At 36.8% G+C, this 20,031-nt stretch overlaps 1 protein-coding gene across 1 annotated transcript in view; it reads right to left on the bottom strand.

The window, feature by feature from the left end:
- Positions 1-20,031, bottom strand: part of exoc4 (exocyst complex component 4) — a 147,119-nt gene that overhangs the window by 15,275 nt on the left and 111,813 nt on the right. Inside the window, exons 12-15 of the mRNA XM_073838059.1 lie at positions 19,463-19,641; positions 5,231-5,372; positions 3,309-3,487; positions 3,067-3,226 (exon numbers count right to left, since the gene is read on the bottom strand). Coding sequence (XP_073694160.1) covers positions 3,067-3,226; positions 3,309-3,487; positions 5,231-5,372; positions 19,463-19,641 — 660 coding nt within the window. The remainder of the gene's footprint in view (positions 1-3,066; positions 3,227-3,308; positions 3,488-5,230; positions 5,373-19,462; positions 19,642-20,031) is intronic.

The raw sequence follows: 20,031 nt of genomic DNA, 5'->3' as shown, positions 1-20,031 counted from the left end.
GGTTTACAGTATTGAAATGCAACTATTTGAAAATCTGAAATCGCTTTTAAAGTTGTCCAAATGAGGTCCTTAGCAGTGCATATTACTAATTAAAAATGAGCCTTGATATACTTACGGTAGTAAATTTACAAAATATCTTCATGGAACATGATCTTTACTTAATATCCTAATGATTTTTGGCATAAAAGAAAAATAGGTAATTTTGACCCATACAATGTACTTTGGCTATTGCTACAAATATACCCATGCCACTTAAGACTGGTTTTGTGGTCCAGGGTCACATATTTTCTTTATTGTTTCTATGTTTGTTACTTAAAGGAGAAGTCCGGTGTGATATTGACCTAAAGTGTAATGAATCATGATACCGAGTGTCGGCTTGTCCCCTGCACTCCGAAATCTGGCGCTAGTTAGCCGATGATAACAACAGGTTGTCGTTGAGGGTGCCTCGGGCATCGTACTTTTACCTCGGGCATCGGAGGAAATTTACCGTTCGCCGCCATCTTGAATTTAGTCACGATAAGTCGAGTGACGAGCAGGAAGGAAACTACAACCTGATAAGTCACGTGAGTACTCGCGTTACTTTTGGACTGGAGTTAGTGCAGACAGTTGGCAATTGCAAGGATGTCAGACGATGAAGCTACTGAGTTTTATGAAGTAGTAGTTTAGTTTCCTTTCTGCTCGTCACTCGACTTATCGTGACTAAATTCAAGATGGCAGCGAACGGTAAATTTCCTCAAGGTACTGTCTGTATAAATCTTCTTGTAAATAAACTACCAGTGCTTTTTCAAAGTTCTCAATGTCTCGTTTTAAATGTCAGGGCCCTTGGAAGTCTACCAATGAAGTGTGGAGCTACTTTGTGCCTCGTAAATGGTGTAAAACAGTGATTTATTTACATGGCTAGTCCGATGCCCGAGGCACCCTCAATGACAACTTGTTGTTAGCATCGGCTAACTAGCGCCAGATTTCAGAGTGCAGGGGACAAGCCGAGATGAGCTATGAAAGGTAAGTTCACACTCGGTATCATGATTCATTACACTTTAGGTCAATATCACACCGGACTTCTCCTTTAAGTGTTATTCTAGGAAATAAGATCCCATGGAAATTAGGTTTAGTTTTAGTTTTAAAAACGATTTTATATGAAAAATAAAACTTCTACTTTATTTAAGCTTATACTAAGGATAAATATAAAGCAATAGTAAACATAAAATTACCCAAAACACTAAAATGTATAAATATAAAGCAGAAAAATACATTGTAAATGCATGAAAATGCTACTAGATAACATTATCAATAAAACTAGCCTTGAGAAATTTTGTGCTGCTATATAAATGATTTAGTTAATATAATAACTTCGGCAGTGCAATCATACAAAAAAATAAATCAATTATACATCTAAAACACTGAAACTAAAACTAAAACAGTAATAAGTCCTACTTTTCACATTTAAAATATATAATTTATCTGTTACTGACATATCATGCAATTCTGACGTTATAACTTGCAACTTTGAGTTGAGAACAGTCTTGATGACAAAAATTAGATGATTAACTTTATAAGACTAACCTATGGAAGTCTGTTTCTGCCACCGAATAAAAAGTTTTTCATCTCATAATTCCGACTTTTTTTTTCTTGCAATTGCGAGTTTACTTATCACAATTCTGACTTTATTTCCCCTCAGAATTGTGAGACATAAAGTAAGAATTACAGGATATAAACTCACAATTGCCAAGTCCAGTTCTGAGGGGAAAAAAGACTGTTCTCAGAATTGCAACTTTTTATCTCTTAATTCTGATTTAATAACTCGCAATTACGTGTTACAAAGTCAGAATTGCGGGTTTATATCTCACAATTGCAAGATAGAAACTCGCAATTCTCTGAAAAAGTTTGTTTATATCTCACACTTATGATTTTACTTATCAAAATTGCTACTAATTTCCGCAATTGCGTGTTCATATCACTCAATTCTGATGCTATAACTTGCAACTTCAAGTTTATTTCAGAATTATGTTAATACCGTAATTCTGAGAAAAAAGTCAGAATTGCAAGATGCGAAAGTCTGAATTGTGAGATAAACTGAGTCACAATTACCTTTTTTATTTTTTTTATTCAGTGGTGGAAACAGCCTTCCATACTACTCTTAGTAGATTATGCATCATGTCACAGAAAAACTAAATGGAAATTACTGTATCTAGTTGATTAGTGAGGTTGACTAGCTTATATAGATCTAGAATTGTGAGATATTGTAAGAATTGCAGGATATAAACTCACAACTGCGAAGAAAAAATAAAGTCATAATTAAACTCGCAATTCTGAATTTTTTTCTCAAATGCAAGTTTGTAACTCACAATTATTACTGTTATTCTCGCAAATGTGAGTTTGTATCTTGCAACTGAGATTTTTCTAGCTATTGCAAGTTTATATCTAACAATTCTGTCAAAGACTCAAAGATTTGTGTGAGATAAACTCGCAATTTTAAATCAAAAAGTCCAATTCTGGGGGGGGAAATGACAATGTTCTCAGACTTGCAACTTTTTATCTCACAATTCTGATTTAATAATTCCAATCGTGTGTTATAAAGTCAGAATGGCGAGATATAAACTCGCAACGCTAAGAAAAAAAGTCACAATTGCAAGATATAAACTCGCAATTATGACTTCTTAAAATTGTGACTGTTTTTCGCAATTGCATGTTCATATTACGCAATTCTGACGTTATAACTTTGAGTTTATATCATGCAATTCTGAGAAAAAATTCAGAATTACGAGACGTGAAAGTCTGATTTGAGAGATAAAGTCACAAATAATGTTTTTACTTTTGATTAAGTAAACAGCCTTCCATACTAGTCCTAGTAGTTTATGTAACATGTCACAGAAATAAAAACTAAATGGCAATTAACTAATGCCATTTAATGTAATGTAAACACACTAGAGAATGCATCCTGTTGAACCCTAACGAAGCTTAATCATACATGTTTTTAAAACCGATTAGTTGAAGAGTTTTCAGGCTAGCTGATTCTGAAATTATGTAGTTTTGTACATCCCTACTGAGAATATTTGTGTATTCTACCTGGCGAAATCCAGATCAGCCTCGCGTGACATGGTGATGTTGGTCAGGTTCTGCTGGAGCACAAAGATATTTCTGCACATCTTCTTGATGCCGGACTCACTGATGCGTTTGAAGTACTGAGCGCCGTTTATCAGAATACAGGAGATCAGGTGACCCAGACCTGCACCGAGACAGAAAGATATAGTCAGAAAAGAACTGCTGCTTCAGGCATCAGCTTCCTGTTGAGGCAAGAGGTCACTCACCCTCAAAGATATACTGAAACTTGTGCTGCTGCAGGGCGGCTCCCATCACTTCCTCTATGGCACTGATGTCCTTATTCAGCTTCACCACCAGGGGGTCGTACTCCATGCTGGCTGCGTTAGCCACGATGGCGTAGTTGCCTTGTTTTGCCAGAGGGATCAGATAATGGAAACAGTGGACCCTGATGGGGCAGAGACGACAGGCACGGAATGACAATTACCAGTTGAGACAGATAAGAACTTTCCGGTAGCTTGAGATATGACTTGTTTTAACTCACACAGGATTTCACCTCAAAATGAAAGATTTTCACATGAAAAAGTCTTTTCATCAGACATTCCTGGAAAACCACAATTAAGATGCCTTTGATCATGGGAACTAATTATTTTCACTTTTGGTATATTTTACCCATTTTTTTTAAAAGGGAGTTTGTATTAATGCATTAATTTATGGCATAAAGGCCTATAGATGCAGGTAAAAAATAGTAATATAATATAATATAATATAATAGTAAATAATATAAATATACATCATTATTATAAATATATTTTAGTGTTTCAGAAAACTTTTGTTTTATTTTTGAAACATCTTTTATAAATAATAAATAAATAAATATATCTATATCTATATATATATATAATGTTTATATATAATATACATATACACATTATATAAACATTACCCACATATAAATAAATAGAATAATAAATGTATTATATAATAATATTACATAATTTTAATTATTATAAATAAATACATTTGATAAAAATGTAAAAAAAAAAAAACTTTTGTTTTACCTTTGAAACCTCTTACATTTTTTTATCATGAGAACATCTACCCATGTTCCCAGAATTCTGGAAGATGTATTCACTGACTATTTCCACAAAATACTAAATTATCATTAAATATAAGAAATAATGAAAACATTTTAGTAATTGTGTAACACTTTAGAATTGGGAACACATATTTACTATTAACTACGAGTTTTCCTTGAACAAATTCCTAATTTGGTTCATAATAATGGTTAGTAAGGTAATTATAAATATAACATATAATATATTCTAATATAACATTATAACAATAATATAATAATAATAATAAGATATAATGCAGAATAAATCATTAATATGTGCTTTATAAGTGCTAATAAACAGATAATATGCTAGTAATATACATGCTAATAGGCAACTAGATAATAGTGAGAATTGGCTCTTAAAATAAAACATTACCCGTTATTGTTATCATATGTGAGTAGTGTTAATAGCACTCCACACTGTCATTGTTCCTCAGAGAAATGCCAGATGCTAGTAGTGAATATCTAGCTTCAGCTCCATAAAGGTTGAACTGGGATGATGAAATGCCTTGTGAGCGAAGCATGTGTGTTTGCGGCTACAATCTGTGAAGTGATCATGCATATATAGGTGCACAGAGAAAGAGCATTCTCGAAACAGAAAGAGAGAGAAGGTGAGGTTTTCATAATGGCCTCCATCAGCCCTGCAATAAACCTCCCCTTTCTCATTCAGCATTAGAAAAGCTTTAAGCGAATCCGCCCGCTACCAAACCATAAAGCCTGCATCCTCTTCTTCTTACCTTCTCTTATGGCTTAATTTACCCTCAAGCACTGTCAGGGGAAATTTGCTTGATGGAAAAAGTCAATAACGCGTAGCATGGGAGCTGCGAGTTATTGTTTCCAAATCATAAACAGGATCACATAAGCTAAATGATATCAGAGAATAATCAGGCGAGCAGGGAGGGAGGGCTTGTGGAGGAGGGTACGCAGAGTGAATGACCCATTGCTGGTCTTTTGGGAGCGGACTCTTGGAAAAATCTGATGGTTTATAGTCTGCAAATCAGTCTTGGTGATTTGCAGCGTTTAAGCTGTCGCCTGTATGAAGATATCTTTAGACTTGACAGTGGTCAGACCTACCTGACCTCAAGATGCAACACCAGAAGGCAGCGGTCAGCGATGTCCTGGAAGGATCTGGAGAGGTCAGTCAATGTCTGGAGGATCTGCTCTCGACTGCGGACGTTCTCGCTGTGCACCTGAGCATCTGAGCCTGGGGATACACCTAGACAAAATAAAATAAAAGAGAGTCTGAGCCATAAAATAAACCAGAAAACACATTTATAGCCAATATACCAACACCAAGTGGAAAAACTTTCCAGACTTCCTATTAAAGGAGTAGTTCACTTTTAGAACAAAAATTTACAGATAATGTACTTACCCCCTTGTCATCCAAGATGTTCATGTCTTTCTTTCTTTAGTCATAAAGAAATGTTTTTTGAGGAAAACCTTTCAGGATTTCTCTCCATATAGTGGACTTCCATGCTGCCCCCGAGTTTAAATTTCCAAAATGCAGCTTAAATGCAGCTTCAAAGGGTTCTAAATGATCCCAGCCGAGGAAGAAGGGTCTTATCTAGCCAAACGATCGGTTATTTTCTAAAAACATTTACAAATGATATACTTTTTAATCTCTACACAGAGTACACACAGAGCTAGACAAGATGGGCATTTGAGGTTAAAAAGTATATAAATTGTAATATTTTTTTTAGAAAATAACAGATCGTTTTGTTAGATAAGACTCTTTTTCCTCGGCTGTGATCGTTCAGAGCCATTTGAAGCTGCATTTTGGAAGTTTAAACTCGGGGGCACCATAGAAGTCCATTATATGGAGAGAAATCCTGAAATGTTTTCCTCAAAAAACAAAATTTCCTTACGACTGAAGAAAGTAAGACATGAACATCTTGGATGACAAGGGAGTGAGTACATTATCTGTAAATTTTTGTTCTGAAAGTGAACTACTCCTTTAAGTAAATTCAACACACTCATGTAGATGTGGTGTTCTCATATGTGCCATGTAGTATTTGTCCAGTCACTTGCATAATTCATAAATACAGTGTTATGCTGCTGCCTTATGTTAACCTGCTTTTTTCACATCAATCTACACTCCATACACCATAATGGCAAAGCAAATAACAGGTTTTTAACATCTTTGCAAATGTATTAAAATTGATTAAACTTTAATAATGTTTAATTAATATGATTCCATTGCATAAGTATTCATACCCTTATCTGGGACATTTGATATTTAGCTCAGGAGCATTCATATTGCTTGTAGACATCACTACACTTCGAGTGAAGATAACCTATGGCACATTCAATTGAATCGGTATGATTTGGAAAGGCACACACATCTTAATAAAAGCTGAAAATGCATATCAGAGCATAAACCAAGCCCTGAGGTAACTGCATGTAGAGATCAGAGACAGGATTGCATCAAATCACACATCTGGGGAAGAGTTTAGAATAAAATCTGCTCGTTAAAGGTTCACAGAAGCATGTAGTCTTCGTTACCCTTGATGGAAGAAGTTTGAAACAACCATGACTCTTCCTAGAGCTGGCCTCCTGGCCAAACTGAACAACTGAACAATAAAGTGCTGACCAAAAACCTGATGGTCACTGAAGTTGAGCTCCAAGATCATAAATGTAGATAGAAGAAACTTATAGAAGGAAAAACATCACTGCAACATTTTACCGAACTGGGCTTTTTGGTGGTGTGGAAGACTCAAACTCAATGAAGACTCATGAAAAAACACTTGGAATTGCAAAAAAGCTCCTAAAGGACCTTCAGTCTGTGAGAAACAAGATTCTGTGGTCAGCTGAAGAAAAAGAAGAAAAGCTCAATTTTAACAAAAATATTGAGATAGCTTTAATGAAAACCCAGTTCAGAGCATTCAGAACCTCAAACTGGGCAGAAGGTTCACCTGCCAATGGGACAATGAACCTAAGCACACAGCAAGAGTGGCTTATAGACAACTCTGTGAATGTCCTTGAGTGGCCAAGGCAGAGCCTGGGCTTGAACACAATTAAACATTTCTGGAGAAACCTAAAATGTCTGCCAGACCCCATCCAAGCCGACAGAGCTTGAGAGGTGAAGAGGTGAGGCAAAGAATGGCAGATAATTGTTAAATATTGAAATCTTTGTTTTTATACCTCCCAAAAAACTTCAGGCTCTAAAGGTGGTTCAACTAAGTACTGCGTAAAAAAAATGAAGGGGTATGAATACTTTCGCAAAGCACTGTACCTGGCAAGGAACACATTAAATAAACATGATGGAGAAAGACCGTAAAAGCAATTTCTCATAAAACACACTCCAATAATCTTATTTACAACTTCAAAAAATCATTTTTTACAGTGTAGTCAATGAGATGCAAACACACACGGCCACAGGATGACTATCAAACCGAAAAGTATGTGCGTGTGAGTATAGACGATCAATGGGGCACGAGAGACGGCGATGGACACCGACTTCCTGTAACTCTCTGCGGCATGTCTCTGCACTTCAGAAGGTCACACTGGCACACACACATCTCACGGTATGTAGAGAAGAAGTCTGTGTGTGTGGACGTGTTTGCTGTGCTGATGGATGCCGGTTTGCTCATGTGGTCTTGGGTCCCTTGTGTTTGTTCAGGAAAATGGCCACTGCCATTGAGCAATTATATATATACACACAGAGCACTGTCAAAAGAGCGGAAATACACGCGCATGTGTGTGTTCATTTGGTAGTTAATTACTGTCTGTCTATAACTCTTATTAGAAAAAAAGGTTTGTGGGAGATAAGGGTGTGTTTGGTGTGGAATGATTAAAAACGCTTGAAGACAAGAAGTGCAAATACAGCAGTGATGACCAGGCGGTAGATTAGAGGCACTGGGTCACCAAGGACTGATATGTAATTCCAGAGAGCAGAGAAAATTCCCCTGATGTGACGTCCCGTGGATAACAGAACTGTCAAATCGTTGTAACAAGCAAACAGTCAGTGTTAGGTATGTTTGGCAGGGTAATTTAAACTGAGCACCAAATCAGCAATTATACTTTTCCCCCCAAAATGAATTAACAGTTCTACAATCATTTACTCATATTCACATAAACCGTTTAAACTTATTTAGAACAAAAAATAGATTTTTGTTGTTGAATGTTTAATGTTAATGGTGCTCTTTTCAGTACAGAAGATGAGTCGCACCAGGTTTGATGCTAATGATACCACATAACATTAGTTCTTGTGCGTCTCATAATCAAGGCTGAATATGTAGAGGTATATGTGACTCTGGACCACAAAACCTTATATAGCATGGGTATATTTGTAGCAATAGCCAAAAAAAAAACATTGTAAGGGTCAAGATGATTGATTTTTCTTTTATGCTAAAAAGCATTAGGGTATTAATTAAAGATCATGTTCCATGAAGATATTTTGTAAATTTCCTACTGTAAATATATCAAAACCTAATTTTTGGTTAGTAATATGCATTGCTAAGAACTTCATTTAGACAAATTTAAAGACTTTTCTCAGTACGTTTTGCTAATTTATGCAGCTTTCAGTGTATTTGACCGTTTTGACACGTTACATGATTTTACTGATTTGCACTTGAAGTTTAGGCTTTAATGGAGGAGCGAAAGTGCACAGCTGGAAAGGGGATGGAATGGCCACAATAATCTCAATTATTGTATTTTCATAATTGTTGGAGATTGAAATCGGAACTGTATTTCAATTATTTGCACAGATCTACTGAAAACGATTTAAACTTCTGTTCTTTACAAAAAACTATCATATGGGGGTGTAAACATTTGAACAGAATGAAGATGTGTACATTTTCATTTGGGTCAGGCCCTTTAGAAGCTACAGAAATACTTACATGTTTCCCAGAAGACAAAATAAGTTAAATTTACCCTGAACTTCAAATTCCAAAAGTTTTCACCCCTAGCATGTAATGTATCGCATTTCCTTCTGAAGCATCTGAGCATCTGAACCTTCTGTATTAGTTGCATATAAGTCCCGCAGTTGTCCTAAGTGAGAAAAGATGGATCCCAAAATCATACAGTCATTGTTGGAAAGGGTTCAAATACACAAAAATGCTGAAAAACCAAAAAGGTGGCTCATTCAGGTAACAACACAGTATTAAGAATCAAGTGTACTGTATATAAACTTTTGAACAGGGACATTTTTATAAATTCAACTATTATTTTCATGGTGCATGTACAATACTACTTGTACAAACTACTTCACAGCTTGCTATGAAGCTTTTAATCATTATCTGCTTTCGCACAGCCAGCCAAAGTAAAACCAGGTGGGTGCAACCAAAAAAATGCTGTTTATTTAAACCAGTTCATCACTTTAGTGAAATCTGGATCTCAGCCTTTCATAAACCGCATGACTCAGACATCCAGAGTGCACTGCAAATCCAAAGGAAGCCAATGCTGCACACCAATTAACCTGCATGTTTGGATTATGCAGTTAGTGTGAATTCCATCCATGTGTAGAGCTGCTTGTCAAGTTGTGTGTTTGTTAACACGTGTGCTCATGTATACACATGCCAACTGTCAGCGAACGACTGAGTGCAGCGGCATGTGGCAAAGCATGGCTGCTCCGCTGAAAGTCTGTGTGTGCCAGGACCCCCTGCCCCAGACCCCCCATTGGGGTGCGCAAGAGAGATGGGGCCTGCTGTCCATCACCTCCGAGCTCATCCCACCGCGGCAGTATGATCAAGGCTGCGCCACATGAGGCGGCCAATTTAGAGTCCGCTGAATGTCTTCTTCTGTCTTCCTTTAACTTATAGGCTTTTAAATTTCTTTTATCAGAGGCTGTGCGCTTGCGTAGATGTGTGCCCGTGTGCGTGAGTCGGGCTCATCCAATTATTTTCAAATCCTATCTCGCCTAAGCGTCTGTTCGATGCCATCTGTGAGAGAGTGGCACTCATAAAGACAGAGAGAGAACGAGAGAGCAGAGATCAATCATTTGCTGATACCCTTCTTCGCAGCTACATCCCACTGGCTGACAGGGTGAAGTTTAAGCACAGCGGCTCTGCCCAAAAACTGCTGTTGAAAAACTGCATCATCTCGCTACACACCTCCCACCGGCTGTTAAACACGGCGCTCTAATAAACAAGATATCTGACCTCTGCGGCAGCGGAGGGAGAGGGAGTCGAAGAGAGATAAAAAGAGAGACAGAAGCCTCATGAATGATGCATGTGATTGGCTGAGAGCGTTAATTATTCGGCTGCAGTAACAGCGGTGACATCTGCATGGGGAGAGCCGAGCTCTGTCTGCTGGTGACCTTTGACCTCACTGCGTCAGCGCTACGACTTGCCGGCTAAGCCTTCAGGACAGGACTTGAGAGAAGGGAAAAAACGAGTAGGTGTCTTCGGTTAAAGCTGTTCCAGAAATTAATGTGTGTCTGTGTGTATCTGCACACATTATGCTAATAGATGGAAAGCAGACCTTTACTGTTGGCGATAAAGGTACTTAAAAAAAAAAACTCCAAAACCAACAGATCGCTTGACCCAAGACTCACTCTTTCTTTGGCACTAAAGGCTAGAAATGCTCAAAGCTCTGCGATATGAGAGAGCTGAATCTATTGAGAGCTATGGGAAGACGGATTTGAAAGCATGGTCAAGGAAGAGGGTTGTTTTGATAGCAGTTTTAAGAGTTTGGTGTTTTGTCTGTCTAGCCTAGGTGGGTATAAGATGGTAAAAGGTCTCTTTCTCAGGCATGAGGGTTATTGGTCAGAGGATAGCTCCTTGAGATACAACTCAACCTGTGGCTAAAATACCTTTAAGGAAAGTTAAGTTCACTCGGTGGCCATCTTTTTTAGTTATGCAAGTATAGCTCACATTTGCATCAATGAAGAATAGTGAGCAGTGCAGTTTTTCCCTTTCAGTTCTCTACAAATAGTCTGTTTCTTTCTCCTCACGCCATCTCTGCTGGGGCTTCCTGCTCTTGCTGATACTATTGACAGTTTTGAACCATGCTTTTTTGCTTTATTTAATATTAAAGACCGAATGAGAGGTGTGATGCTAGTGAGAGTTAACATCTCTCTGACTATTGCCAGGTTGCCATCCACATAATTTTGTGTGAATTTTGGGGTTGAACGGGTCGTAGTTGATCCGTGGTCCATACGGAGCAGGCCCCACGATTTGCCATGCATGTGATCCATGGATTAATTACAGAATAGAGTGAAAGTTTATCATTTGTACGAGTTTACACACTCAAACGTTTCTTTGCTTGAACATCGGACAGTAGAGAAGAAATTGTTAAAGATAGTGGTTAGGTTTTGAACAACTGATGTCACATGGACTATTTTAACAATGTCCTTCAGCAACTATCATGACGTCACTTCCTGTTTTGCTGAGCTGCTGTGTGGTTTTTAGCTCTCTTTGATTGTAGCTTTCTGGAGCTTGTTTTTCTTTAGAAAATCTTATTATTACTCTCTGCTGTTTAAAGTAATTAAAAACAGCTTTACTCCCAACAGACTTGTGAAATTATCCGTCACACTAATCTGACCGCTCACTTTACGTGTTAACCGCTCACTTTTCTATCCAAATTAGTGTTGGCCGCAGATAAAGTCTTAATAGTGGGTGATTTTAACATCCATGTTGATAATGAAAAAGATGCATTGGGATTAGCATTTATAGACATTCTGAACTCAATTGGGGTTAGACAACACGTGTCAGGACCTACTCATTGCCGAAATCATACTTTAGTTTTAATATTGTCACACGGAATTGATGTTAATGACGTTGAAATTCTGCATCAAAGTGATGATATTTAAGATCATTATCTAGTCTCGTGTATACTCCAGATAACTAAAACTGTAAAACTAACTCCTCGCTATAAGTACGGTAGAACCATTACTTCTACCACAAGAGACTGCTTTGTAAGTAACCTTCCTGATTTATCTGAATTCCTCAGCATATCCGACAGCTCAGGAAAACTTGATGATGCAACAGAAACTATTGACTCTCTTTTTTCTAGCACTTTAGATATAGCTGCTCCTCTGTGGTTAAGAAAAATTAAGGAAAACAGTCCGACGCCGTGGTATACTGAACACACTCGTGCACTGAAGAGAGCACGACGAAAAATGGAACGCAGCTGGAAGAAAACAAAACAAGAGGTTTTCCGTACAGCCTGGCGTGAATGTAACATATCCTATAGAAAAGCATTAAAAACTGCTAGATCAGGTTATTTTTCATCTTTCTTAGAAGAAAACAAACATAACCCTAGGTATCTATTCAATACAGTGGCTACATTAACGAAGAATAAAGCACCAACAGGCGATGAATTTTCCCAACAGCACAGCAGTAATGACTTCATGAACTATTTTACTACCAAGATAGATACTATTAGAGATAAAATTGTAACTATGTAGCCATCTGCTACAGTATCAGATATGCTATAAATCTCCTGAGGAACAATTCCATGCATTTTCAACTATAGGAGAGGAAGAGTTGTACAAACTTATTAAATCATCTAAACCGACAACATGTATGTTAGACCCTATTCCATCTAAACTACTAAAAGAGGTGCTTCCAGAAGTCATAGATCCTCTTCTGAATATTATTAATTTGTCACTATCGTTAGAATATGCCCCCAAAACTTTCAAACTGGCTGTTATTAAGCCTCTAATTAAAAAACCTCAACTTGATCCCAATGAATTAAACAATTACAGACCAATTTCAAATCTCCCTTTTCTGTCAACGATACTAGAAAAGGTAGTGTCCTCACAATTGTGTTCTTTCTTAGAGAAAAATGGTATCTGTAAGGATTTCCAGTCAGGTTTCAGACCGTATCATAGTACTGAGACTGCTCTTATTCGAGTTACAAATGATCTTCTCCTGTCATCCGATCGTGGATGCATCTCTCTATTAGTACTACTGGATCTTAGTGCTGTGTTTGATACTATTGACCACAACATTCTTTTAAATAGACTTGAAAATTATGTTGGCATTAGTGGTAGTGCACTGGCTTGGTTCGAATCGTACTTATCTGACCGGCATCAATTCGTAGCAGTGAATGACGAGGTATCATATCAATCACAAGTGCAGTATGGAGTACCTCAAGGCTCAGTACTAGGGCCATTACTTTTTACACTTTATATGTTACCCTTGGGAGATATCATCAGGAAACATGGTGTTAGCTTTCACTGTTATGCTGATGATACGCAGCTCTATATTTCTTCACGGCCCGGCGAAACATACCAATTTGAAAAACTAACAGAATGCATAGTTGAAATAAAAAATTGGATGGCAAGAATTTTTTTACTGCTAAATTCTGAAAAAACAGAGATGTTAATTATTGGACCTAAAACCTCTGAATGTAATAACCTAAAACACAGTCTAATACTCAATGACTGCTCTGTCAATTCGTCGTCATCAGTCAGGACCCTAGGTGTGCTATTCGATAGCAATCTTTCCTTCGAAAGCCACATTTCTAGCATTTGCAAAACCACATTTTTTCATCTAAAAAATATATCGAAATTACGACCTATGCTCACAATGTCAAATGCAGAAACGTTAATCCATGCGTTCATGACCTCAAGGATAGATTATTGTAATGCTTTATTGGGTGGTTGTTCTGCACGCTTAATAAACAAACTCCAGCTGGTCCAAAATGCTGCAGCTAGAGTTCTTACTAGAACCAGAAAGTATGACCATAATAGCCCGGTTCTGTCAACACTGCACTGGCTCCCTATTAAACATCGTATAGATTTTAAAATCTTGCTAATTACTTATAAAGCCCTGAATGGTTTACCTCCTCAGTACTTGAGCGAGCTCTTATCATATTATAGTCCCTCACGTCCGGTGCGTTCTCAAAATTCTGGCAATTTGATAGTACCTAGAATATCAAAATCAACTGTGGGCAGCAGATCTTTTTCACATTTAGCGCCCAAACTCTGGAACAATCTACCTAACACTGTTCGGGAGGCAGACACACTCTGTCAGTTTAAATCTAGATTAAAGACCCATCTCTTTAACCTGGCCTACACTTAATACATTTCATAATCCAAATCCGTTAAAGGATTGTTAGGCTGCATTATTTAGGTCAACCGGAACCATGGACACTTCCTATAACACCTGATGTACTCGTTGCATCAGAAGAAGAATGGCATCTACGCTAATATTAGTATCTTTCCTTCTTATTCCGAGGTCACCGCAGCCACCTGTATCCAGATCAGACGGTCATTGCAGTCCCCCGGATCTAGTCCGTGCCCATCAGCACCCAGAGATATCCTCTACAGCCCTGAATGTCAGCAGAGACCACATCAACTAGATGAGCCCCAGAGACAGATGATCAGTGAAGACCTCATCACCTAGACGGCCATCGACGCAAGACAGCGAAAACCAGATGAGTCCTCTCCAATCTGATTTTGTGGCAACTTGAAACTCTTGCATCTACATTAATATTAGTCTGTTTGTTTCTTATTCCCAGGTCACCATAGCCACCAGATCCAGTCCGTATCCAGATCAGATGGTCACTGCAGTCCCCCGGATCCAGTCCAAACCAAGAGCAGATGGTGGATCAACACCTACAGCCGAATGTCAGCGGATACCATGTCAACTAGATGAGCCCCAGAGACAGATCATCAAGAAAGAACTCCTACCCTAAACGGCCACCGGCACAAGGCCATGGGAACCAGATGAGTCCTCCCCAATTTGACTTTGTTGCAATATGGAACTCTTGCATTATTATTGACATTTTACTTTATTATTTTAATACTGTAAGGTTGCTTTGACACAACTTGTATTGTAAAAAGCGCTGTATAAATAATCTTGACTTGACTTACTACCTTTCTGGGACTTGAACGTGTCAGTTGTGTTGCTGTCTATGCAGGGTCAGAACGCTCTCGGATTTCAACAAAAATATCTTAATTTGCGTTCTAAAGACGAACAAAGGTCTTTCGGGTTTGTAACAACATGAGTGTGAGTAATTAATGACAGAAATTTCATTTTTGGGTGAACTATGCCTTTAATCTATATTTAATTTATACAGGGAACACTATGCAGTCTTATTTTACACTTAATTACTACATTTCTGTACCTGAATACTACCGACGTCATTTATTTGTAACTTTCTTCTGTTATATTTTTCCATTATTACAATTTGTGTACTTGTTCTTATTTTTTACTGGCTGGTCACTTTATTCATGTTATATTGTAGATTATAGATATTACTGTAGATTTTTCTTTTATGCCAAAAATCATTAGGATATTACGAAAAGATCATGTTCCATTAAGATATTTTGTACATTTCCTACCGTAAATATAACGAACGTTAATTTTTGATTAGTAATATGCATTGCTAAGAACTTTATTTGGACAACTTTATGGGCATTTTTTTTTCAATATTTTGATTTTTTTTTCACCCTCAGGTTCCAGATTTTCAATTCTCAACCAAATATTGTCCTATTCTAACAAATCACACATCAACGGAAAGCTTTTTTTTTTAGTTTTCAGATAATGTATAAATCTCAATTTCAAAAAATTGACCCTTATGACTGGTTTTGTGGCCCAGGGTCACATTTTTCATTCAGTGACATGGTTGTATATAAACTACAAAGACAACGCGCATGCTGAATAAATGAAAAAAAAAAAAGTCATGTGAACAAATAATTTGTTCAAAAAAGAAAAAAATGGATCAATATTATCTCATAGCATCTCAAATTCATTCTGAAATGCCAGAGAAAAAGCCTGTTATCAAAATAATTGGCCACTATTACCTTCAAGAAGTGTCTGACACGTTGTCGCTCCAGACATAATCTTTAGTAAAGGAGCCATGGTGGCTTTTACTTTTCACTTTGCATCAATTTATGCAACATAGAATGGAAATGTTGCATTATCTGTGAACTTTCTATATTCAGATTTGAATTAACAGCATTCACATCCATGAAGATCTCCTCAAATCCATCTAAGCACCATATTTAGCATATGAAAGTCTGAACACTGTGGGAGAAAAATACAAATAGTCTTAAATAAAAAAAGCAAAGACAGACAGACAAAAGTGAGAACATACTGTATAGAAACACAGCTGTCCTGAGAAAACAAGGCCGCAGATAAATTTAAGGAGGATTACGTGCAACGAAAAACATCCCAGATGGGCAATAGGACACAAAACCTCAATGTCTTCAAGACCAATCAAAAGCCCATCGATTTCTACCCAAATAGCAGGTTCGAGACTCAAGAACGTATCCTAGTGCCAAATCAAATTTAGATTACATTAAGATTCAACACCATGACGCTAAAGAGCAGGATTATCGCACGCATCTTATCGCGGAGGTCCGAGTGTTTGTTTTAGCAGAGACTGGAGTCAATGCCACGGATTAAACTCACTGGGACAAGGACAAGGTCTCACTGTCTGCCTGACAAACCGCCGGACATTCTTCGTGGAATACTTCTAGCACACAGGAATGCCACATCAGGGTGGTCATAGGTGCATGAAGGATGTCTGTTACTGAGCACGGTGGGCCTGCGTTTTAAAAAGACAAGGGCAAAAGAGCTCTTTCTCTCTCTGTCTAGGAACTCTCTTCAGTCGATCCACTTCAAAGCTCAGTCTCTGGTGGTGAGACGCTGTTTAATCTCCCCCACATTACACTGGCAAACGTGTATTAGTCTGCAAGACAAGACAGGAGAAAATGACTTGTTCATACCTGACTGGCTCCATAATATAAAATCCAATTTAAGGGGGGGTTACAGAGATAAGGGTTTCCGTCGGCGACGGTCCCATCAGCTCAGCAAACACTAAATAATGAACAATGCTGAAGCTGTCCCACCATGATAAAACACTCCATTACGGCTTCTGCACAGAACTAATGGTAATTACACCACGTCCTCCACCGCGCTCTTATTGAATTTTTATCTGCTCCGGACGCAAGTCGCTCTGAAGCAGTCTTTACCCAAAAAACAGAAATAACAATAGTTTTAAAATAGCTTATTTACAGATTTTAGTGAACGAAGTGCAGGAAATTCTGAAGGTATTGTATGAAGTTTCACCGATGTGGCCGCAGTGACGTCAGAAATCCAGCGCTGAAGTTTCATTGAAGTCTGGAAACTGAACATTCTCCAGTCACTGTAACAATTTATGTAAAAGCACAGTTCTTCTTTTGAACGAATGAACTATATTCTATCAGCTCTGATGCAGTGTTGTTTTCGTCAACGATGACGATGACGAAATCTTTTCGTTGACGCCACTTTTTTCCATGACGAAAACGAGACGATGACGAGATAAAAATGGCTCGTTGATGACTAAAACATGACGAGACGTGTGTGAGTTTTCGTTGACGAGACGAGAATAGACGAAAATGTTAGTGGGTGGTCCGTCAGACGTTTAAAATGCATGACATTTCTGCTTATTGTGCATGCCAATTAAAACCGAAAAAAGTACCTGCCGCTATGGCAAGCCGTTTTAGCATTAAATGCTCTTTGCCATACTAGTATGGCAAGCCGTTTTAGCATTCCATCCTTGTTTGTCTTTTATGTTTTAAAACATTCCTTCATTATTGTAATTATTGGTAAAAAAAAATAGTCGATCCGGAAGCACACATTGTGTTGAATTAGCCTATAGATCTGCTATTTTCAGAACTTATAAGTGACACTACCCAACAGCAAAATACTTACTGACCTACATTAATTTGTTAAAAGACTACTTTTCCCCCAGTTTATTGACTAAAACTAGACTAAAACCTTTTTGACTTTTCGTCGACTAAAACTAGACTAAAACCTTCTTGACTTTTCGTCGACTAAAATTGGACTAAAACTATCACATATAGAAGTGACTAAAATTTGACTAAAACTAATAACCATTTTAGTCCAAAAGACTAAGACTAAGACTAAATCTAAGATGGTTGTCAAAAACAACACTGCTCTGATGAAATGGCAAAACACAACTGCACACAACGAGGTGCAAAAGTTGTGAGACACTGGGATTTAAAACTAATTTACAATTGGAATAAATTTAATTTGTTTCAAGTTAATTTTTCAATTCAACTGATCACTTAAAATCTAAATGAATATAATTATTTAAATTAATTAAAATATATGAACAAAATATTATTTTAAAATCTAATTTCATGTAATAATTTAATATTAAAATAAAAAATAATTAAACTGTAAAAAATACAAATGTTAATTTTTTTTAAATGTAAAATACAATTGAATATATAATTGAATATAATATATAATCATTTAATATATAATTTAAATATTGTAAGTGGAAGTACACAATCAGCTCGAGGATTAAGTAAAAACCTTACTACTTAAAATTATTTAAAAAAAATATCACTATTACTAAATTACTACTAGTTATATATTTTTTTTATTTATTAAAAAAGTGCACTTACCAAGTAGCAGAAAGTCAAACTCTTTCTTTTCATAATTTTCAAGCCAACTTATCACTTAAAATCTAATATAATATAATTTTTTAAATTACTTTTTTACTTAAAATGTAAAAAGAATGAATGAATAAATAAATAAATATTATAAAAAATATTATTACTACTACTTATAATTTTTTAATTGACTAAAAAGTGCACATACCAAATAAAACAGATACCCAAAATCAAATACATTTTTTAATTCAGCTTATCACTTAAAATCTAATTTAATATAATTATTTAAATTAATTAAAATAATAAATAATAAATAAAAATGTAAAACAAAAATAAAAATGCAAAAAAAAAATTTAAAATATAAAATATAATTTAATATAACTTAAATAAATAAATAAATATTGTAACTGGAAGTACACAGTCAGCTCAAGGATTAAGGAAAAACCTTACTACTTAAAATTAATAAAAAAATATTACTATTATAATTAATTATTACTACTTATATATATATTTTTAAATTACTAAAAAAGTGCACATACCAAATACCAGATACTCAAAATCGAGTTAATGTTGTCAATTCAACTTATCACTTCTAATTTAATATAATTATTTGAATTAATTTAAATTAAATGAACAAAATATATTTTTTAAATCTAATTTAAGGTTAATTATTTAAATTAATTAAAATAAAATTTTCAGTTCAGCACATCACTAATCAAACTGTTTTATATTAATATAATTTGCAAAGGAGAAAAAAATAGAAAACTTTGATTCACAATATATTGTGACACACACTTTCACAGCTGGACAACCCTCCAGCCAAACACAAACACACACACACCCCCACCCACACACACACACACACCCACACACCCACCCACACCCACCCACCCACCCACCCACCCACACACACACACACACACACACACACACACACACACACACACACACACACACACACACACACACACACTCACACACACACACACACACACACACACACTCACTGGAGATCTGGGGCAGGGTGCTGAAGAAGCCCCTGAGGCGGGTGGCGAGCCACTCCATGCTCTCCTGCAAGTTAGCAAGAGCCTTCAGATCACTGACGTCCCTCAGAATCTCATTCTGAGGAATCAACTTATCGCCCAGATTCCCCGTCAACACCTCAGACTCCTTGGCAAATGCGGCCCTATGAGAGACATAAGAAGAAATAATCAACATTTGCCCACACCGATGTTAATTTGTGTTCTGAAGATGAACAAAGGTCTTACAGGCTTGGAACAACAAGAGGGTGAGTACTTAATGACAGAATTAGCATTTTTGGGTGAACTATCCTGTAATGTGTACTTTAAAAAAGCTTTCCCTTACTCTCCTTCTCATAACCATAGCAGCAGCTGTTGCTGAGCTTCACAGGCACATTCAAATGACTGATGCTCAAGCAAATCTATAAAGTCAGTATTTTCTTTGACCTCCTCCTCTACAGGTCTGTGATGAATGTGGGAGTAAAAAAAAATCAGCGCGGCTCATTTCTGAGCGCTGTGAAATTCTCTAAGATAAAATGCGGCGTCTATTGAACGGA

Source organism: Garra rufa, chromosome 4 (assembly GCF_049309525.1).
Source record: "Garra rufa chromosome 4, GarRuf1.0, whole genome shotgun sequence".
Classification (NCBI taxonomy): Eukaryota; Metazoa; Chordata; class Actinopteri; order Cypriniformes; family Cyprinidae; genus Garra; species Garra rufa.
This window is presented reverse-complemented; position numbering and strand designations above follow the sequence as displayed.